The 23,719-nt window shown below is 41.3% G+C and overlaps 1 protein-coding gene across 1 annotated transcript in view; it reads left to right on the top strand.

Moving 5' to 3' along the window:
* Nucleotides 1–887: 887 nt before the first annotated feature.
* DIAPH1 (diaphanous related formin 1) overlaps nucleotides 888–23,719 on the top strand; it is a 117,556-nt gene continuing 94,724 nt past the window's right edge. The window contains exon 1 of the mRNA XM_060415855.1: nucleotides 888–1,135. Coding sequence (XP_060271838.1) covers nucleotides 1,019–1,135 — 117 coding nt within the window. The 5' untranslated portion in view covers nucleotides 888–1,018. The remainder of the gene's footprint in view (nucleotides 1,136–23,719) is intronic.

Below are 23,719 nucleotides of genomic sequence, written 5' to 3'. Positions count from 1 at the left end.
TGAAAAGAAAGAACTGAGTCAGTTCTTCATGTCAGTAGGGAATCCTTTTTAAACACAGGGCTTGGCAATCAGACCAACCTGGTTTTATTTTTTTTGGTCAATTATGTGTCCTTGGGTAAGTCACTTCAATTGTCGTTGTACAGATTTCCTGTCCTTAAAATGGTGAGACTAGTGGAATCTGTCACATGCCATTGTGGAGATTCAGTAAGAAAATACACGTCATGTTTTTGCAAAGGGTCTGGCATAGAACAAGTGTATGGTAAATGGTTAACTATTATTAAGTTTCAGGCACAGCAGTGGCAATAACTAGTTTTCCCAGATTAGGAACGTGGAACGTAGTAGACCTGGAATTTAGAACTAGGTAATTGAACTCCAGAGCAGGTAGAGTTTGCTCTAGCACTGGCCCTGAACCAAGCTCTGTTCTTGGCACATAAATGGTAGCTATCACTTTATTTTTTCGTGTGCTCCGTGGGTATTGAACACATAAAAACTATTATCCGGGAAAGCTTGGCACTAAATTTTCTGCCAGGATAAGTCTCTCTCATGCAATTTTTTTGTTCAGATAATAATATCACACTCTGGGGTGTGAGAGGGTCCAGGCTTCACAGCCACGTGGGCACTGCATGGGAGCAGGGAGGCCTGCGCTGCTCCAACCGGCAGGCGGCGCTGTCCCAGAGTTACACCGCCCACTCACCCTCCCCCCCCACCCCTCAACGTGAGTCCAAATGGTTAGGCCCGCCAGGCAGGTAGTGCGCTTCCGCGGCTTTCCTCCACCCTCTCCCTTCCCCCGTTGGTAGGTGCTGCGGGTCCGGGCGGAAGTGGGGCAGGCGGGCGGGAGCAAGGCGTCGCCGTTGTATATTCATGAGGCGCGCGCAGCCCGGCATGCTAATGAGGCGGGGCGCGGCGGCGGACTGAGAAGCTGCTGGGCGGCGGCGGCGGCGGCGGCGGCAGCGGCGGGCTTGGAGCTGCCGGGCGGGAGCGGCGTGGGCGCGGGGTCACTAGCAACGCAAACCTGGACATGGAGCCGCCCGGCGGGGGCCTGGGACCCGGCCGCGGGACCCGGGACAAGAAGAAGGGCCGGAACCCGGACGAGCTGCCTTCGGCAGGCGGCGACGGCGGCAAATCCAAGAAATTTGTGAGTGTCCCTCCCACCTGGTTCCCTCAGGCTGGCCCCTTAACCGCCCTCAGGACCCCAGAGACCCCCCGCAGCTGGCCCCAGGGGTGCACGCCCGTTTCTAGGGAGCCGCCCCCGCGCCTCCCTTCCTCGTTTTGCTCGATGCTGGGCTCCGAAGCCCGACCTCCGGCCGCTCTGGGACCTCGGGAATCCCCGGAGTCCCACCCGGCTCTTGCCCTGGCAACCTCGGGGCTTTCTTCACCCCTCTTCTCCCCGCCCTCATGTTCTGCCCTTACCCGCGTAGCCCTGGACAGTCTCAGCCCTATCTCTTCCCTCTCAGCCCCACTTCCTTTCTTCTTCCTCCGTTACCCGAACACGCCTTCTCTATCTCTAGCCTCAGTGCTTTTCTGGGTCCGTTTTCTCTTATTACCCTTCCCCCCTTTTTTGGTATCTTCTTATTTGCTTCTCCAAAGGTCACTTCCTTCCCCAGGCTTGATCCCTTTCACCTGCTAACTTTGCTCCCGCCCAGTCCCCTCTCTGGGCCCTCAGCCCGGTGTCACCTGATAATCCTTCCCCTCAGGAATGTTACCTGACTTGGGCCCTACCTTCCCTCTTCCCTTGGACGTTTGTCCTTGTGACTGCAGAAAGGGGTTCCTGCCCAGTTCCTGTGGTCGTTGGGTATGACGGTAGTTGACTTTCCAGTATTTCCCCATCCAGAACACCTGTCTCTTTGCTCTGTTGCTAATCGGTCACTTGTCAGGGGATTGGAACTTCTCTCAAGAATATGCCCTTCTTGACTTAAGAGTGGTGATCACCCTACCCCACGGGGAAGAAGTTGGACTAAAAAGGTCCAGAAGTTTTTGAGTACCTGATTATAACTGTCTTCTGTGCGTTTTCATGATAACAATCTCCTCAGCTCTTCTGCTACCTCCTGTGCTCCAGGGCTACTGATAACCTTTTTCCCGACCTGTAGAAGAGTCGGGTTTTCCTCAGGTGCCAGTTACTTCCAGTCTGAAAGGATATTGGTATTCGTGTAACACCGTGGTATCTTATTATCTTTGCCTACACTGAATGTTGGTTTTTACGCTATCGAGGGAAAGATAGGAGGCGCTGTCCAAGATAGGGCGTCTTGGATCTTAATAACCTTTCCTAACTAGTTTTGTAGTCTCTCCCAGGTAATTAACTCCGCGCCTCGGTGTCTTCTTTCTACTAACCAAATGGTTTCTAACTTTCCCTCTTTCTCTTATCCCCACCCATTAGCATTCTGACGCAGCTCCACAAGTTTGGGAAGAAAACTGAGAAAGTGATGAAAACAGGAAGATAATGTTGCTTTGGGACGTTGAGGGTTGAGATGTGGAGAGTACTGAACAGATTTAAAATAGTGACTCATCTCTTCCTACCTATTTCCATCAAGACAGGTGCTTCTGGACTGTCTTATCCAGTGACTATAGGCTGTCAAGTCAGTGCCTGTTTTTATCTGGTGACTGTCTTTTCCCCCCCAGAAATGTGGGTTTAATAGTAGTGACAACCTTCCCTCACTGGTGATCAAAGCAACATTCTCCTAGGTTTCTTTAGGATAAGCATGACACTCTAGTTAGGGAGCTTTCCTGCGAAGTCTTAAGCTTTAGGGCCCGTGTATCTTCTATTTCTGTATCCTTTTGTTTTGCTTTTGTTTCCATGGGTACTATTTGACCTTACTCACCCGAATTCCAGCTATTTTTGCTGATTTATAGTGACCTTTGTGACTTGTAAATGTTTTTCAAGTTCTAAATGGAATTTTATGTGTGCTTGTTGTATCTAACATGAGTTTCACCAATTTGTGAATTCTGCGAAGTATTTGGGGCTGAACAGTGAGATACCTGAGGAAATTCAACTTCTTTTCACCTGTTTTTTGGAATGTCCATGGAGTCTTGTGTATGCTGAGTGGATTTGGCTCAGAGTTGGTATTTGCTTTAGGGAGGGTGGAGCTGAACCAAGTTCTCTTTTTCTTTTGAGGTGTTTTTCTTAACTCTTAATCTGCTGAATTTTTAGAAAATATGTACACACACAGATAGTGAGAATTGCATTCCTGGCTGAGGGATTGGTAGGTTTCCAGGAAAGTAGTGCTGTTTAACCCCTTTACTGCCAGCTGTACCATACCTCAAGGCTTTACCATAGTCTGTCTTTCTCGTTGCTTTTTATGTAAGAACTCTGTGGAAATGAGAGCCTAGGAGGAGCATTGCAATCCACTTCTCTTTGTGTCTGTGTATGTATATGGGGGTGGTAGAGTGGGCGAGATTGCTGGTTTGCATTTGTTACCCATGGCTTAGTTTCCTTGAACTGTAGGCTAAAAGTGAAGTCAAAAGGGTTTCGCCTACTCCACCTTTTCTAGTGTGTGTCCTCGGGAACTCCATTAAGAATACATTTTATAAAACTGTGCTCGTTTGGACTGAGTGTGCCTGAAGATTATTTGTTTGCATCTGAGGAGTTACTAATCCCTTTAGCTGCTGTATACCTTTCCAAGCTTATGCGGTTCTAAGTGTAGATCAACTGATGAGAAAACAGAACTCACAAGTTACCAAAGATTTGCTCTTTACTCTCTGAGGTAGCTTGTGTGGAAAGCACACAAGGAGCCTAAGTTGAAAAAGGGGTGAGGATCATCTTTTTAAAACATGTGGTTCTTCGAGATGCAAATGTGTGTGGTGAAGCCAGGGTGTCTGGTGTTCCATTCCTTGGTTCTTCTTCAGTCTGTCTCTGGGCCATGAGCTTATCCCTCGTCCAGCATTATTTCAGTTCCTTTTGGAAGCCCTTAAGACAAAGGAAGATAAAAATGCTAAATGAACAGAGTGTTTTCTTACTTTTTAGCAGTGATGAGCGTGGGTGTCAGATAGACTGATTTCTGAAATATGTGTAAGGGGAGTAAGTATAACCAGGATGTTAGGAGGCTGCAGAGCATTCTGCATTTTGTAGACTGCATATCTTCTCATACAATCAAGAATTGATCTGTTTTAAGAAAGACTATTGCATCTTAATTCAACTAGGAGCCTAACTTTGTAAAACATGCTTAGTGTGGGATTAAAGACAGTACAAGGTATGTAATTTTTAAAATCTTGTTTATTGTTGGACACCTATGTTAAATTTTTACCATGTTGCAGTTTCTAAAAGCAAAGTGAGAGTGAAAGTTCATTTAGTTGTAGATCCCTGTTCATCCAAAATGAGAGCAAGGATGAAGGATGCTAGGCAGAATTTTAAACAGATATTAGGAAAGGTGAAGATTATAAAAGAAGTGGAGTTGTTTATGTTTCTTTCCTCTTAAAGATACTAACTTTGTTCCAAAAGGTCGCTCAAAACCAAGGAGTATGCAGAGAACTTTATACAAATCATTTGTGTTTTTTGAAAGTTGATAAACACAGGGATTACATAGTTTGAAAAGAGGGAGAGGAACCTATAGGAATGTTAGTGAGAGTTTGAGATGACAGCATGATACCTTAAAAATTTGCCCTCTGCCTGCCTAGTCTTTAAAGACACAGCCCAAGGATCACTGGATAATGTTACTTTCACTTGTCTCTAAGGAAATCCTCCTTCACAGGAGGTGAAACTGAGGGAATGCCTCAGCATTTAAATCTCTTGAGAGAGTTGTTAAATGTTGGGATATTTTTATAAAAAGAGTTGAAACTTTTATGACCTGTAAATTGTTTTAAATTGTTGTAAATTTATTTTAAAGAGCTAAGAAAATAGTAACAAGTGAGGAATGATTTAACTTTGTTGATGGGCATACAGGTCAGAATAGACTAATTTTATTCCCTGTGTGGTAAAATCACCTTTTGTTACCCCTGGGGTGCTCAGTGTATTTTGTAAATGGATTGTCAAGTTATTCTTGGAGAGTGTTATATTTTCAGTGAAATGTAATAGAGACGTAAAAGATAAGGTGTGAATTAGAAGAACAGGTTAAAAGCATGTTTATTAATAAGAAATATTCGGTATTGTAGAGAAACAAAGTTTGTACATGCAGGTGGTGTTTCCTCTCATTTTGTGTCTCAGTTGAAATCATTCATGACTACCAAAAACATCTCCATATTCAAACAAACCTTGTGTTTTTCTTTGTTGTGTTGAACCTTCCATTCTTTATCACTTTTATTTGAAAGCAGTAGGGAAAAAAATCACCTCTTGCTAACCAGCAGAGCACCATTGATTGGTTGTCCCTGATTAGGGTTAGGTGAGACCGTGCCAACCCTCTCTCCCTGCCCTGCTGTCTGTCATTCCCTTCCTCTTTGTTTTTTAATATTGCCCAGCTGCTATAAGAACTGATTCTAGTTCTTTTTTTTTTTGATGCTAAAATTTCTTAAAACTTCAAAGCTAAGATTGAAAAGTAAATATTTTAATCACTATGAACATATCTTCTTACCTACCTGCTTTGTTTTTTCTTAACAACTTTTCTTTTTTTTCCAAATGATTTTTCTAATTGAAGAACTCTTTTAAGAGAGTAAAGTTACTGAAGGAAAAGGGAAACTGAGACCAGTATTTTAAGGAATTTTACCACTGATTACAGGATAACTCTGGGTGAATCATTGTTCTTTGAACTTTGAGATTCTTACTTCATTCATTATCAAAGCTTGCTATGAATGGTAGTCTTAAAATTTTAGAGTTGGAAGGGACTTTAAATGTCATCAAGCCCAAACACCCACTCAGTGCAGCAGCAATCCCTTCTTACAGTTGTAGGTTGAAAACTGAATAAATAACGAGGAGGAAAAAAGCATAGATTTTGGATTCTACATTTCCTTTAGTAAATTTCAGGATCTTGGAAGAAAAGTGATCATGTAAAAGGAAGAGATACGCTAGAAACTCTGAGACTGAGAGAGAAAAGATTGAAGAAAGTGACTCTGTTGCATAGTTCTGTGACAATTAGGGAGTATCAATTTCTCCTTTAAATAGTTGCTTAAATTTCTTCCCTCCAAGAAGGGGGATGAGATGGATAAGGGAACACAAGAAAGAATTGTCATAATGAACTGAATTAGAGAAACACATTGCCTTCGTGTGTGGAAGCAATGTTATATGGCAGATGGGAAATCTTATCCTTGGTTGTGATTATAAGTGGTCTTTAGGTGGTAGCTGCTTTGGCATTCTGTCAGGGTAGCAGATACAGGTAGAGTTTATGGTGTCCTAGATGATTTTTCTGGGTTTCTGATTGTGACTTATTCCCTGTTTTAGGAGTAATGCTGTTGAAAGCAATAGGATTTTCATTTTCTTTTAAGACTTAGCATACTTTAAGGATCCAGCAGAGATTGGTTTATAAACTGTCTTTGATCCTAAAGGTTACAGAAAACCAAGGTAGTAGGCTTATATCTCACATATAGCTGCCTTTTTAAAAATATGTTAGAACTTGAGGATCAAGTAAAAAAATAACCCTCACTTTTTTTTTCCCTCTCCCTAGAGAAGGCAATGGCACCCCACTCTTGCCTAGAAAATCCCGTGGATGGAGGAGCCTGGTGGGCTGCAGTCCATGGGGTCGCTAAGAGTTGGACATGACTGAGCGACTTCACTTTCACTTTTCCCTTTCATGCATTGGAGAAGGAAATGGCAACCCACTCCAGTGTTCTTGCCTGAAGAATCCCAGGGATGGGGGAGCCTGGTGGGCTGCCTCTATGGGGTCGCACAGAGTTGGACACGACTGAAGTGACGCAGCAGCAGCAGAGTAGCTCATACTTTATTCGGGGTCTTCACCTTTCTGGCTGTTAAGCCTAACCATCTTTTTTTATTGGTGTATAATTAACATATAATAAACTACATATATTTAGTGCATAATTTGTGAAGCTATTACTGTAGTCAAGATAACGAATATATCCCACACCCTCAACAGTTCCTTCTGCCTCATTGTAATCTCTTCTTCTCAGCCCTCCTTGTGACCCAGTGCTCAGGTAACTAACCACTGATTTGCTTTCTTTAACTGTAGACTTGTTTGTATTTTCTAGAAACTTATATAAATGGCATTATACACAATATGAACCCTTTCTTTTGGTTTCTTTTAGCATAATGTATTTATGTTAGCTATATTAATAGCTCATTCTTATTTTTTTTATTGCAGAGTAGTATTACATTGTATGGGTTTACCATAATTAGTTTTTTATAATTTTATTTATTTGTTTTGGCTGTGCTGGGTCTTTGTTGCTGCCCAGGCTTCTCTTTAGTTGTGGTGCACAGGTTGCCCATTGTGGTGCCTTCTCTTGTTGCACAGCATGGGATCCAGGGTACTCCGGCTTCTGTAGTTGCGGCATCTGGGCTCAATAGTTGTGGCTGCCAGGCTCCAGAGCACAACCTCAGTAGTTGTGGTGCACTGGCTTAGTTGCTCTGCTGAATGTGGGATCTTCCTGGATCAGAGATCGAACCTGTGTCTCCTGCAGGCAGCTTCTCTACCACTGAGCTACCAGGGAAGCCCCTACCGTAATTTATTTATTTACTGTATAGACATTTGAATTGTTTCCAGTTTTGGAGCTTTGTTGTTTGGATTGTTTCCAGTTTTGGTTCTTTATTGTTTTGCTGGGAACATTCATGTACCAAGTTTTTGTCTGGGCATACGCCTTTATTTTTCTTTTGTAAATACCTAGGAGTGGAATGACTAGGCTATATGATACGGCTATGATTAACTTTCCAAGAAATTGCCAAACTATTTTCCAAAATGGTTGTACCATTTTACAGTTTCACAAGCAGTGTATGGGTTCTGGTTCCTTGTCAGCTCTTCGTATGATCAATCTTAAATTTTAGCCATTCTAGTGAGTGTGTGAGGGCTTCCCAGGTGACTCGGTGGTAAAGAATCTGCCTGCCAGTACTGGAGATGTGTGTTCCACCCCTGATTGGAAAGATACCCTGAAGGAAGAAATGGCAACCCACTCCAGTATTCTTGCCTGGAGAATTCCATGGACATAGGAGCCTGGCAGGCTGCAGTCCACGGGGTCACAAAGAGTCCAACACACAGAGCTATTGAGCACACATGCACACCTGCACAGTGGGTATATATAGTGTGAACACAGAATTTGTCTGCCATTTCAGTAAGCAAAGGATGTTGTGGCCATAAAGCCATCAGCCACTGTCGGGGTCACTGATGCTGTACCCTGAGGGGAATTCAGGAAGGAGAAAAACAGGTTGCCAGCCACCAAGCCATCAGTCACTGTAGCTGTCCTGACAGTGCACCCTGAGTGGAATTCAGGATGGAGAGAAATAGGATACTGGCCTTAGGTAGTTAAGATGTGTATCAGAGGAATGATTGAGTAAGCCCATACTCTTACGTCTTCTCATATACAGAAAAGTCCTGAAATCATTAACTTGAGATAATCTGTTTTGTGATTAGCAGTAATCTTTTGATGTGCAACCTCATGTTTTTTTTTTTTCCCAGCAAAAATTTCTGTGTATCCCGGTTCCTTTCTTACATCTTTGGAATAGTCCCTCAGAGCTATCTCAGAGACTGCCATCCCGGGCTGTAGTCCTCAGTAAGGCCTTTGAATAAAACATAAATTTCAGCTTTCAGGCTGTGCGTTTGTTTTTTTGTATTTTTTCAGTCAACAAATGGTATCTCAGTGTGGCTTTTTTTTTTTTTTTTGGTTGCACCAGATTTTCGTTGCTATGAGCAGGGGCTACTCTGCTGTGCATGGGCTTCTTGTTGCGGGGGCTTCTCTCGTTGCGGAGCATGAGCTCTAGGTATGTGGGCTCAGTAGCTGTGTTTCAGGGTCTCCAGTAATTTTGGCACATGGGCTTATTAGTTGCTCTGAGGCATGCGGAATCTTCCCTGACCAGGAATCCAACACCTCTCCCCTGGACTGGCAGGTGGATTCTTTACCACTGGACTCCCAGGGAAGTCCTCAGTGTGGCTTTAATTTGCATTTCTTTAATGATGTTGAGCATCTTTTCAGGTGTTTACTTGCTCTCTGTATATCTTCCTTGAAGTATCTGTTCAAAAATTTTGCCCACTTAAAACTTTTTATTACAGTCTAAATACAGGTCCTTTGTTGGATATATGTTTTACAGATGTTTACTTCCTCCTGTGACTTGCCTTTTCATTTTCTTAACAGTATATTTTGAAAAACAAAAATGTTTAGTTTTGATGAAGACCAATTAATTTTTTCTTTTTAAATTAATTTTTATTGGAGTACAGTTGCTTTACAGTGTTGTTTAGTTTCTGCTGTATAGCAAAATGAATCAGCCATACAAATAATATATCCCCTCCTTTTTGGACTGAAGTCCAATCAATTATTTTTGCTTTTTGTATCATATTTCAAAAATCTCTGCTAAAATCATAGTCACTAAGATATTTTTCCTAAAAATTTGAAAGATTTAACTGAAATTCTCCTCTTGTCACTGTGGAAATGTGAGTTATATTCCACATGTTTTCTTTGGGGTGTAAATTTTCACCTTTAGACAAGACAGACCATTTCCAATTCTTTTAGGGTTGGGGACCTTTGAGATTCTGTTTATCCTGAAAGTATTTGCATTTCTTATGTGGCATTAGAAACCTTTCGTTTTCCTGTATTCACTGTGTTACAGGTTGTATAATGCCAATCTTCCTATCTATAAATATTAATGATTGTTCAGCATCTTTATAGATAGGAGGATTACTTCATTGCAGACCGGAAGAACATGGAGTAGTAATAACAGTAAGAGTAACAATAATAATAGCACTTGTCTGTTACACTTGCTTAGCCCTAGTGCTACACTGAGGAGAAGGAAATGGCAACCCACTCCAGTGTTCTTGCCTGGAGAATCCCAGGGACTAGGGAGCCTGGTGGGCTGCTGTCTGTGGGGTCACACAGAGTTGGACACAACTGAAGCAACTTAGCAGTAGCAGCATTGCTACACTGAAGAGCTCTAGACTCATTATCTCATTGATCTACATCAACCTCATAAAATAGGTACTGTTATTATTCCCACTTTATAGGTAATTAAACTGAAACTCAGTGTGATCAAGCAACTTGCTTTAGGTCATAGAACTGGAATTCAAAGCTAGGTCTAGCCGATTAAAAAATAAAACACACACACAAAACCATGATTTTATTTACTGCATTGTGTTGACACTTTATAAGTGTCCAGTTTTTTCACTTGTATAGTGTCAAAGAAATTCACTATTAGGAATTTCATAGAAAATTTTGATGGTATATCTTTAGAGCCCTTTGACTACTGGGGTTTATTTAAACTGGACTTTCCTTCAGTTCAGTTAGTGGGAAAGAAGTATTGGGTCTAGGTGAACAAAGTGCAGTGGCTAAATACCTAACTGCTTTTTGCATTTAATAATTTAGACTTTAAACCATTGCAGGAATCTTAATTAAATCTTTCTTTTCTTAAGCATGTAAAAGTAGCTGTTATAGTGCATGCAAAACCCATCTTTCTCCTGGTTATTAAAAAGTTGTCTAAATTATTATTTTTAAAATGTAACCTTGTCTCTTTTGTAGATAGAACAGCTCTAGCAGCATCACTTGTCAGGAATGACTGTCAAGAGCAACAAGTAGTGGACATACAGGGAGGAGGAAGCTGCTGCTAGACCAGCTCTCTAGTTGTCTTTTCTATATTTTAGAACTGGCCCTGAAACTTGACCGTAAGGATTGCAAATGGTTACCAACTCCAGGGTCTCTCCTGAGTCTGGGAACTGCTGGAGTTTATTCTCTAGACCTAGCAATTGGTTAATAATTAAAACATTGCCACAGAGGTCCAGGTACCTGGAAACTAGGATTTTCTGTATGATTGGTGGTAAGGAGTAGAGAATACAGTTTCCTTGTTTGTGTGAATCTACCCTAGATGCAAAAGGCAGAAGAGCAAGAAGTCATGTGGTTGACCTGACAGGTTCAGTCCATGCGTTAAAAGAGGTTGTAATCTCTTCCATAGCTGTAGAAGAATGGACAGGAAAAGCTCAAAGGCCATGAGCATAGGAGTGGGGACCTTTGAGATTCTGTTTATCCTGAAAGCATTTTCGCTGCATATGTGGTGTTAGAAACCTTTTGTTTTCCTGTGCTCAGTGTGCTATAGGCTGTAGCTGTTCAAAAGTTGTAGAAATTCAGAGAATTTAAGGAATTAAGTGGAAAGATTACTGAATTGAGAGTCAGAAGACCTAGGTTTCAGAATCTTAGAATGCTGGAGGTGAAAAGGATGGTTAAAAGTTATTAATTCATATCTCTTATAGATGAAGAAATGTGGGCCTACAGAAGTGATCTGTCCAAATTTACAGCTAGGACTAGTATCCTCATCTCTCATTCCCAGTGACATATTCTTTCCATATATTTCTACTTAGTCTGACTGCTACTAATTAACCATGTGAACTCTGGGCAAGTGACCCCTCTTTTCTTGGTCTTTCCTTATGAAATGAGAGAATTATTAATAGCATAAATGATTTCAAAGATCTATACTAATATCCCAAACTCTGCATGAATAATTTAGAATATAGTTGCGGGCAATGCTAGTTAGCGTCATAGAAGATGGGGAACATGATCAGGCCTGGACATAAATCCAAGGATTGGTAGAGGAGAGGGGGAGGGGGTTTCATGGGGTGGGGAGTAGTGTGAACACAGGGTCAGGTTTGAGTGTGTGGCTGTAGTAAAAAGAAATGGCCTGGTTATAGCCATCAAGAGGATGGGTGGGAGATGAATCATTTAAAGAAAGCCACTTCATAGAGATTATTTTATCCCTGGGAGGAGCTTTTAGGTTCTCTTTCTGTAGAAACCTATAGAAAGCAGGACTGAAAATTTGCATTGGGTAACGTCACGATGCACATTGATGCAGTTTTTGGCCTTGTGGGTATGTGATGGTGAAGAACTTGAATACATTCGTCTTAAGGTTCCAGCAAATCACTTCTGCTGCCTAGATGGAGTTTAGATAGTTGTTTGATTTCCACTCCTTTTCCATTATAATAATCCAGCTTCTCAGACTTTCAGTGATCATTCTAGATTTTAAAAGACAAAACTGTCTTCATCTGGAGTCAAATTGTAGGCTCAGGTGGGAACTGTCATTGGAACAATCTGAGCCTATCTTTGGGTCCTTTCATTTTCTTCTAAACATACTCCAGCACAGTGCAATGTAGGTTTTGATCACATGCTAATTTGAAATGTTCTTTAGTCTTTTGTGAAGGCACTATATATGGGGAGAGAGAGTATGATATCGAGATCTCTTTTGGGGAGGGTGGGTCATACCTCCCATCTAGCTTGTAAGGTACCTAAGAGCAGTGATAGTGTTTAGTTCATGTTAACAATATCCTGTTACATATTTTAGTTTTACTATTAGTCTTCTGAATCTTGGGATTACTTTCAAGGATCTCCATTTCTGTGATCTAATGACAGTTTTGAAAACATTAGTCCTCTCACCAAGGTAACGGTAAGGCAAAGAGAATCACTGATATGACTATACCAGACCAGAAGAACTCTGTTGAGAAAAGATTTTAATTTTTCTCTAAAGATAGTATCTTAGGTTTTGTCTTGTGTTTAATGAAGGGACACATCTATAGGATTAAAAATCTCAGCATTATTTCACACAGAACAGAGCTTCCAACTTTTATCATTATAAATGAGAGCAGTATTTGGCCCAATGGTCTTGGGATTGATAACATGTATTTGGGGCTTCCCAGGTAGCTTAGATGGTGAAGAATCTGCCTGCAATGCAGGAGACCTGGGTTTGATCCCAGGGTCTTTAACATACAGTTAAAGTGAACAGTTGCTGAGTCCCTGTATTATTGAATCTGTTAGTACAGTAGTCTTTCATAGCTTTACATAGAATATTAAATTAAAGGTCTACATAGCATAAAGAAGATGAAGAGGAGTCTTCAGGTCCCTAGGATATGTCTGGATCTCCACAAAAATTGCTGCTAGCAGTAAGACTGCCTTCGTTTTTTTTCTCCAAAGTCACATATTTCTGCCCATAGCAATGGAGTGCCTTCAGTTCCTTCATTTGGCCTTAGAAGTGAAGTTGTTTTGGACTCTTCTAAAATTATTTCATCTTGCTTTCATGGGGCCTAAAGAGATATTTTTAGTTTTGTTAGTTTTTGTGAAAGATGTGTGTCAGGCTCCCTAGGCATAGAGGTTTCTAGTGATTTCTTGATTCTGGTATTTTAAAAAGATGGGAGTTGGCCTTAGTTGGCAGCTCTTTGCATCCGCCAGGGTTTGTTCGTTACTTACTTCTAGGCCCATGGGTGACGTCTGTTTCCTGTGATTGAAACCACAAGAAGAAGCAGTGAGAAGCCACTGTAGGATATGTCCTATTCAGCAAGCAGCAGGCATTGGGCTGCCCTCAGAAGAGCAGTAGTAACTAAGCACTGCTTTTAAGGGTTCCTGAAGAGACCCTAGACATGATCTGACCTAGCCTCCTCATCTTAACATGAGAAGGCCACTGAGGCCTAGAGATATTAAGTTGCGCAAGGTCATGTAATTAGGTGAGTTAGCTTTTAGACTCCACTAACTGTTCATTATTCTTTCTCATATTGCATTTTGTAACTAAAGTTTATTAACTGTGCCCTGCCAGATTGTTTCCTTAAGCAAAGTACTACTGGAAAAGAGTAAATGCTTGTGGGCATTTTGAATATGAAAATTGGATGATGTTGCTTTGCCTTTAGAGGCTGTGCTATGATTTTTTTTATACTTTTCTTTTGAAATGACTTTTACATACATTTTCAAAATAGCAAAGTCTAAGAACCCTCAATTTTTAAATTTTTATTTCACTTAGTATTTGAACATTTTAGTCATTTTTATGCACAGATATTTTTTACAATATTGCAATTACAGTTTCTACATGTTTTCTTCTTGTAAAACAATGTCATATACATTTTTCAGCTTTCTCATCTTTGAAAATTGCTACTTTTGTTTAAAGTGGAAATTTGTTTTTCCTAACCACACCACACGGCTTGTGGGATCTTAATTCCCCCAACCTGGAATCAAACCTGGGCACCCAGCAGTGAAGGCAGAGTCCTAACCACCAGACTGCCGGGAAATTCCTTGGAAATGTATTTTCATTATAAAAGTGATTTTCATTATTATCATTTTCTAAGACAATATAGATGTGTATAAAAATGAAGTAAAACAATCCCCTCTCTTGTTTTCCAGAAATCATACTTATTTTTTAATAATTAGATCCAAAGAGAAAAATACATGATATTAACACATGGAAGTCTCTTTGGAGCCTGAGTATTTTGGCATGAAATTCTGTAATGTGTTTGCATTAAAACATAGTTCCACACAAGTACAGGTACTGAAAGTATTAGAAAGTTCTTGTTTTAACTCTTGATTATACCAATATTTCTCGTTACAGAGGAGTAATGAGATTTCACCTCATGCTGTCTCCCTACTCTCTTCCCCAAATTTTCTCAAAATCTTAGTTCTAGATTTCTAAAAGGCCAGTAAATGTTTACTGTGGTTTCGTAAGATCAAGTCTGGCTTTTTGAGTAGTTTAATTTTTGGATCAGTTAAGCTATTATCAGTAGGCCCTGATGACTTCTATCGTCACATCATTCAGGAATGATATGAGAATAAAAGAAAAGAGGTGTAACCATCATTTAGAAATGAAGGGTTTGAGAATGGTATTTAAAACAAGGTGGCCTCATACTCAGTGCCTGTATGTAGCAACAGTCTCAGCTGCAGGAACTTCCTGTCTACCAGGCCTTTGGGTGTGTCATTCACAGGCTCACCCATGAGGAAGAGTAGATGTTCTGCTTCTCACATCACAACATGGGAGGAGAAGACCGTTGCTACGGAGATTGGGAAACAGCATTCCTGAGTCATTGACTGTTTCCAAATGAATGAGTAACACCCCCTTTTTTCCTTAGCTTGTCTAAGCTAAGGCAGTAAAGAGATCTAATAAGTAAAGAACAAGCATCAGTATTTGGATCTTGAGAAATATGTCAAAACTTTGGAAAAGTAGGTTAACATTATTTATTGCTTTCTATTTATGTATTTGGAAGTTTTATCAGAACCTTGAGATGTTTGAAAGAGAGGAAGCTTTACTTAACTCTGTTCTCTCACACAGATGACAGACTGTTTGCACCTCCTTCCTGACAGCAAAGGAGATGGGCGTGTCTGCCGCACCATATGACACATTGGTAGGAAACTCAGTTTGGTTCAGTTGCTCAGTCATGTCTGACTCTTTGCAACCCCATGGATTGCAGCACGCCAGGCCTCCCTGTCCATCATCAACTCCTGGAGTTTACCCAAACTCATGTCCATTGAGTTGGTAATGCCATCCAGCCATCTCATCCTCTGTTGTCCCCTTCTCCTCCCGCCTTCAATCTTTCCCAGCATCAGAGTCTTTTCCAGTCAGTCAACTCTTCGCATGAGGTAGCCAGAGTACTGGAGTTTCAGCTTTAGCATCATTCCTTCCAAAGAACACCCAGGACTGATCTCCTTTACAATGGACTGGTTGGATCTCCTTGCAATCCAAGGGACTCTCAAGAGTCTTCTCCTACACCACAGTTCAAAAGCTTCAATTCTTCGGTGCTCAGCTTTCTTTATGGTCCAACCCTCACATCCATACATGACCACAGGAAAAGCTATAGCCTTGGCTAGACAGTAGGAAACTAGGACTTTAGAACCTGAGTGCTTGCTCTATTGGCTGCTTGTTTTCGCAACCCCTGAGTTCTTTGTAGTGCAAGGGGGTGGCAGTTTGTTTTGGATGGACATAGGGGAAGAATGCCATGTTCCCAGTCTGTTTTCCGCCTGTTCTGCTGAGCTGGAATAGTGAAACCTGAGTGGACTGTCCTTCCTGGAGGCTATCAGCTATCTAGGATGCAGGCTCTGCCAGTCCCAGGCTTCAGGATGAGCTAAGCTGGAGGCAAAAGGTTACCTTCTCCTTTTCCTCAAGAGACTTGTCTTGTTGGACAGTTAGAGAACTATTAGAATATACTGGACCTATCTGTCAGAGGATTGATTCTAATACTAAGATAGTTTTTCCCCTCATTTTAATTATAGTTGGGAAATGTGGTTTATTGGAAAACAGACGCTCATCAGTTTTAGATGGTTATGAGGGAAGTTGAGTTTGTTGCTCCCAGTCTATAAGTAAATTATTGAAGAAGGGAATGGATATAGGCACCTAATGCTTCTTATATGGCATTTCTCACTCGTGTTTCACACAGGCTACTGCTTAGAATCTTTCCGGGCTCCCTGGTTTGTGTCAGGAAACATACTGATTCTGGAAGGCAGGGGAAGACTGAAAGAAATCTTTTAATTAGGAATAAAAGATCTTGGACTCTTCTCTACTGTGTTTCCTTTGTTGTCTCTTGTTTGAATTCTGACAATACTGAGTTCAGCTGTGGGGCTGCCCAGGCAGTGTGGAGCTAAGTGGATGAGCTGCTAGAGTCTTACTTACTCCTTTACCACGTTTTCCTTAGCAGTCACGGAGAATGGGAGTGTGCCGTCTCATTCCTGGGGTCTGCTAGATAATCTTCAGTTTTCTTTCCCTGAAGCACATTTCACTTTTGAAAGGTAAATTAGCTTTATAGTTCATGTTTTTTCAGTGTCTCATCATTTTGTGCTTCTCTTTTATAGACTTCCTTTCCTCAGATATACCCTTTTCCTTTGATTTTCTTTTTCCAAGTGGGTACTTCAGTTCTACACAGCTCCTGTTGAGTCTTTTGGCACCAGAAAGTAATGATGTCAGAATCTAGTTTGTTTCTCTGTAAATGGTCGATGAGGTATTGACTCATTCAGTGCCATCTCTGGGCGGTGATTTGAAAATGGAAAGGAAGGTTTCCTACATTTGAAGGTATCCATTATTTCCTTCTCTCTAGTTTTAATTGACTTCTTTATAAGAAGTGGGAATTGAAGGGAGTTTCATTTGTTCCATCATCATAAATTATATACTTTTTACCAAGCACTTTGCAAAACAAAGTGCTTTACATCTGTTTTATTCTTCTTCACAGAAACCCTGTGAGACAACATAGTCCCAAAGATAGGAAGACTGAAATTGTGGTGGATAAAAAGAAAAGCTTACATTACCTTTTCTGTCCTTTAGTGGAAACGTAGCAAATCTTGTGGCAAAGATGGAATAGGATTCTTTGGCAACTGAATTAAAGTTTATGTTATGATCATCCATTGCCTGCTATCCTAAGAAACAATGTCAGTCCTGTACTAGAATAAAAAAATGAATCAGAGCCAGACCTTTCTCTCTGTTCATTTTGATTCTGAGTGACAGATACCTTACCTGTTTCTTTCTGGGTAGGTGTATTAGGACTTGGAAGGAAACTATTGTTGGCTACAGTGAGACTTATTTCCCATTTTACCTATCAGTTCAGTTCAGTTCAGTTCAGTCGCTCAGTCGTGTTGACGCTTTGCGACCCCATGAATCGCAGCACACCAGGCCTCCCTGTCCATCACAATCTCCGGGAGTTCACTCAGACTCACGTCCATCGAGTCGGTGATGCCATCCAGCCATCTCATCCTCGGTCGTCCCCTTCTCCTCCTGCCCCCAATCCCTCCCAGCATCAGAGTCTTTTCCAATGAGTCAACTCTTTGCATGAGGTGGCCAAAGTACTGGAGTTTCAGCTTTAGCATCGTTCCTTCCAAAGAAATCCCAGGGCTGACCTCCTTCAGAATGGACTGGTTGGATCTCCTTGCAGTCCAAGGGACTCTCAAGACTCTTCTCCAACACCACACTTCAAAAGCATCAATTCTTCAGCGCTCAACCTTCTCCACAGTCCAACTCTCACATCCATACATGACCACAGGAAAAACCATAGCCTTGACTAGACAGACCTTAGTCGGCAAAGTAATGTCTCTGCTTTTGAATATACTATCTAGGTTGGTCATAACTTTTCTTCCAAGGAGTAAGTGTCTTTTAATTTGATGGCTGCAGTCACCATCTGCAGTGATTTTGGAGCCCCCCAAAATAAAGTCTGACACTGTTTCCACTGTTTCCCCATCTGTTTCCCATGAAGTGATGGGACCGGATGCCATGATCTTCGTTTTCTGAATGTTGAGCTTTAAGCCAATTTTTTCGCTCTCCTCTTTCACTTTCATCAAGAGGCTTTTTAGCTCCTCTTCACTTTCTGCCATAAGGGTGGTGTCATCTGCATATCTGAGGTTATCGATATTTCTCCCGGCAATCTTGATTCCAGCTTGTGTTTCTTCCAGTCCAGCGTTTCTCATGATGTACTCTGCATAGAAGTTAAATAAGCAGGGTGACAATATACAGCCTTGACGCACTCCTTTTCCTATTTGGAACCAGTCTGTTGTTCCATGTCCAGTTCTAACTGTTGCTTCCTGATCTGCATACGCATTTCTCAAGAGGCAGGTCAGGTGGTCTGGTATTCCCATCTCTCTCTGAATTTTCCACAGTTTATTGTGATCCACACAGTCAAAGGCTTTGGCATAGTCAATAGAGCAGAAATAGATGTTTTTCTGGAACTCTCTTGCTTTTTCCATGATCCAGCGGATGTTGGCAATTTGATCTCTGGTTCCTCTGCCTTTTCTAAATCCAGCTTGAACATCAGGGAGTTCACGGTTCACATATTGCTGAGGCCTGGCTTGGAGAATTTTGAGCATTACTTTACTAGCATGTGAGATGAGTGCAATTGTGTGGTAGTTTGAGCATTCTTTGGCATTGCCGTTCTTTGGGATTGGAATGAAGACTGTACCCATAGGTAGCCTATGTCTTTGTTTCTTTGTTGTTTAGTCACTATGTCCTGTTTGACCCCCTGGACTGTAGTCTGCCAGGCTCCTCTGTCCACGGAATTTCCCAGGCAAGAATACTGGAATGGGTTCCTATTTCCTCTCCACTCAGGGTCCCCTGGCCTGAGTGGGAACCTGAGTGGGAACCTATTCATAGGAAAAGACATTATTCTCAAAAGTTTGGTCTGAGCTGTCTGCAACAATCATAAGGTACTGTCATAAACCTTGACTTGAAACTTTTCCTTTGTTTGTTCATTTGAATAAAGTAATGAATAAATTAATTTACTGGGCTTAGAATGATGCTCCTAAATCTAGAGTGATGATTATTTTAAAAATATTTATAAAGTATTAGACATGTCAAATTGCAAGAATACACAGAAGAACTAGACGAAAAAGATCTTCACAACCCAGATAATCACGATGGTGTGATCACTCACCTAGAGCCAGACATCCTGGAATGTGAAGTCAAGTGGGCCTTAGGAAGCATCACTACGAACAAAGCTAGTGGAGGTGATGGAATTCCAGTTGAGCTATTTCAAATCCTAAAAGATGATGCTGTGAAAGTGCTGCACTCAATATGCCAGCAAATTTGGAAAACTCAGCAGTGGCCACAGGACTGGAAAAGGTCAGTTTTCATTCCAATCCAAAAGAAAGGCCAATGCCAAAGAATGTTCAAACAATCGCACAGTTGCACGCATCTCACACGCTAGCAAAGTAATGCTCAAAATTCTTCAAGCCAGGCTTCAACAATACATGAACCATGAACTTCCAGATGTTCAAGCTGGATTTAGAAAAGGTAAAGGAACCAGAGATCAAAGTGCCAACATCTGCTGGATCATTGAAAAACCAAGAGAGTTCCAGAAAAACATCTATTTCTGCTTTATTGACTATGCCAAAGCCTTTGACTGTGTGGATCACAATAAACTGTGGAAAATTCTGAAAGAGATGGGAATACCAGACCACCTAACCTGCGTCTTGAGAAATGTGTATGTAGGTCAGGAAGCAACAGTTAGAACTGGACATGGAACAATAGGAAAAGGAGTACGTCAAGGCTGTATATTGTCACCCTGCTTATTTAATTCTATGCAGGGTACATCATGAGAAATGCTGGACTGGAAGAAACACAAGCTGGAATCAAGATTGCCGGGAGAAATATCAATAACCTCAGATATGCAGATGACACCACCCTCATGGCAGAAAGTGAAGAAGAACTAAAAGCCTCTTGATGAAAGTGAAAGAGGAGAGTGAAAAAGTTGGCTTAAAGCTCAACATTCAGAAAACGAAGATCATGGCATCCGGTCCCATCACTTCTTGGCAAATAGATGGAACATCAGTGGATACAGTGGCAGACTTCATTATTTTCGGTCTCCAGAATCACTGCAGATGGTGACTGCAGCCATGCAATAAAAAGACACTTACTCCTTGGAAGAAAAGTTATGACCAACCTAGATAGCGTATTAAGAAGCAGAGACATTACTTTGCCAACAAAGGTCTGTCTAGTCAAGGCTATGGTTTTTCCTGTGGTCATGTATGGATGTGAGAGTTGGACTATAAAGAAAGCTGAGCGCTGAAGAATTGATGCTTTTGAAGTGTGGTGTTGGAGAAGAGTCTTGAGAGTCCCTTGGACTGCAAGGAGATCCAACCAGTCCATCCTAAAGGAAATCAGGAATATTCATTGGAAGGACTGATGCTGAAGCTGAGACTCCAATACTTTGCCTACCTGATGCGAAGTACTGACTCATTTGAAAAGACCCTGTCGCTGGGAAAGATTGAAGGTGGGAGGAAAAGGGGATGACAGAGGATGAGATGGTTGGATGGCATCACCTACTCAATGGACCTGAGTTTGAGTAAACTCCAGGAGTTGGTGATGGACAGGGAGGCCTAGTGTGTTGTAGTCCGTGGGGTCGGAAAGAGTCAGACATGACTGAGCAACTGAACTGAACTGAGACATGTCAAATGAACCAAACATGGATTTCTGCCCCCAAGCAACTTACAGTTTGGTCCACAAAAACAGCTACAATAAATGGTCTGAAGAAGGACCTGATATAAAAGTACTCAGAGCCTGGCTTGACTGAGTTCTTTAGATCTTTTTGTGGTATGACTGACTATGGCTAAGTATACTATTTATAGATGAGGAATGACGATTTCCTTTTGACATTTGTAGGAGTGCTGTGTCAACTAGTACAGTCTTCATGTGTATATTTTTCTAGAAGTTCTTCTGTAGTAATAACAGCACGATTATTTTTATAAAATGTTCTCACTGCTCCATTTTATGACCTTAATGGTTCCTAAGGAGGCCTGGCATGCTGCATTCCATGGGATCGTGAAGAGTCGGACACGACCTAGTCCCTGGACTGAACTGAAGGGTTCCTAGAAGTGTGTCTGGTTTTGTTTTGTTTTTAATAAATAGGGGAACTGAAGCATGAAGAATTAATGTGATTCACTCAGAATCATACTTGCAGTGATTTAGGAGGCCAGAAGTAAAAATTAGGACTCATGATCTTTTTCTTTTAGCTAAATTCTAGATAAATTTTGTCAGTTTGCTTAATGTATTGGTTGCCTGCTTTAACATGACAAACTCAGTAGCTTAAAATAAACCCCACTTGTTGGCTCACAGTTCTGTCGGTCAGAAGTCCACCATGGTTCATGTGGCTGTGTTCTCAGTGTCACAGGGCTGAAATCAAGGTGTCAGCTGGGCCATTCCTCATCTGTAGTTGCTGGAGGCAAACCTTTCAAGCGCATTCAGGTTGGAAGAATTCAGTCTCTTGCAGTAGGGGGACTGATTTCCCTGTTTCTTCGCTGTCTCTTAGTTCTAGAGGCTGCCTGTAATCCCTGCCGTTTGGCCTCTTACGCTCAGACCAGAAATGGCATGTTGAACCTTGTGTTTCTCACTCCTCACCCTAGAGTTAAAGGACTTGTGAAATTGGGTCAGACCCACACATATAATTTCTCCTTCTTAAAAGTCTGTCCTTGGGGATTCTCCTGGCAAGACTACTGGAGTGGGCTGCCATGCCCTCCTCCAGGGGATCTTCCCAACCCAGGGATGGAACCCAGGTGTCCCACATTGCAGGCAGATTCTTTACTGACTGACCCACCAGGGAAGCCCTCTTAAAAGTCAGTTGTGGAAAATAATATAACCTAATCACAAGAGTGATAGCCTATCATATTTACAGTTCTGATAATTATACAGGTTATGTACCTCAGGCTAGAAATCTTGAGGGAAGTCCTAGAATTCTTCCTTCCACACTAAACATTTCCCTCCCTCTGAATTAGCCCATGAGCAGGTGTGGATGTCAGAAGAGGGAGAGCTGGGAATTAAGTATATTGAGGCAGTGAACTGCACTGTGATTGTGGGTTTTTTGAGAAAAACCTGTAGTTCTCAGGAATCCTGGGCCTCCAAAGAATCATCACAGAGTAGGGGCCAAGGGGCATTCAGCTGTGATGTCTTCCCTTAGCCAAGAGCTCAGATATAGTTGTTCCCAATAAGGTAGCCTGAACAAAATCTTTAGAAAGTACTAAAATATGGGCTTGCTTTTGTAGGCTTGTATCACCCCTGTGCTAGCCGCATGGTTCATGAGGTAATTGTCCATGATTGACTGTTCTTATGAAGCACATTGGTAGAAATTAGAAACACTCTTTGCTGTGTAATGTATTCTGTGATCAGAATAATGTTTAATCATATTCTCTTATTAGATCACTGCTAACCTCTCTTCTGCTATGGACACTACCTGATTACCTTTTGTTTGGCTACATGAGAGACTAGCCTTAATTGAGAATTCAATGCCCTTTTTCTGACTGGAGGGAAAAGTTAAAGATTCAGGGAATTGGGTAGAAGTGAATCCGTGCCTTGGATGAATTTTCTTATATCCTTTAACCTATAATAAGTCCAATTCTGTTACTAGGCAAACAGAGGGAACCTCTGTCCAAAAGACTGGCAAATTTAGTCCAATCGACCCACTCTTAAAAAGCTGAAGTATTAATAGATTCAGCTACCACCACCACCACCACAAATCCAGTTATAGAAAAGGAGTTTTAGATTTCATTTGCATTTATTGTGATACTAATTGAGCAGGGTATGTTTCAAATTCATTTGGTCATAAATTGGTTTGGTCTCACCGGGCATACTTTGGGATCTTGACTTTAATTTTTGGTTTCTTTGAGAAACCAAACTGTAAAGTGTTTAGGGAGTTTCTTGTTTCCTGTAGATGGTAACTAAAAGATTTATCTTACCACATATTACATTAGGATGTGGTGACTGAATCAGCTTTGAATTACACTCTGGAAGGAAAGTGAGGGGACAGCTTTTCATTTTTATTTTGACTGATGGTCTTAATGCAGAGCAGTACCCAGCCAAATATATTTATTTTGATGCTATTACTTTGATGCAGTGCACCTTTGAGCAATTTGTGTTAATTTAAGTAAGATTTGATAATACTGAGAATCTTTTAGAGAAATTGAATTTTTATTAAATGCAGTTTAAGCTCTTTTCCTGTACCAACTAATGACCTTCAGAAATTTATTTGCTCATTTAATTCTATTGAACAAAAAATTCCTATCGAATAAATTGTTTTTCTGCCCCTTTAAAAACATTTTGTGCTTCTATCAATAATTGTTTACATATAAATGAAAGATTATTGGAGAAATTAAGTTACCAGCAGAAATCTAGACTATGTTTAAATGACAGTATTGCCACTGTGAGATCGAGGCTCTCAAGAGAGAAGAAACAGTACTATCTTGGAGGCACAATCTGACCTTAGATTCTCCCAGTGTTTACAAGGGCTCTTTCTGAGGGTGTCAGTGGGTCAAGCCGTGGGGAATGTAGGGGGTCACCATAAAGATCCTGAAATCTTTGCCCTAGGGATTTTCTTTACCTCTTTCAGATGTTAGATCTCCTGTTTCCTGTATTTCAGGTCTGTCACTTTCTTGGTTTGCTCCCTTATTTTGGTGGAGTGTATCCTACAATTGCTTCCTAAGGTGCACTTGGATATGTTTCCGGAAGACTTTAATGTCT

This window comes from Ovis aries, chromosome 5 (assembly GCF_016772045.2).
Source record: "Ovis aries strain OAR_USU_Benz2616 breed Rambouillet chromosome 5, ARS-UI_Ramb_v3.0, whole genome shotgun sequence".
Classification (NCBI taxonomy): Eukaryota; Metazoa; Chordata; class Mammalia; order Artiodactyla; family Bovidae; genus Ovis; species Ovis aries.
The sequence above is the reverse complement of the archived record's forward strand: the minus strand, read 5'-3'. Positions and strand labels throughout refer to the sequence as shown.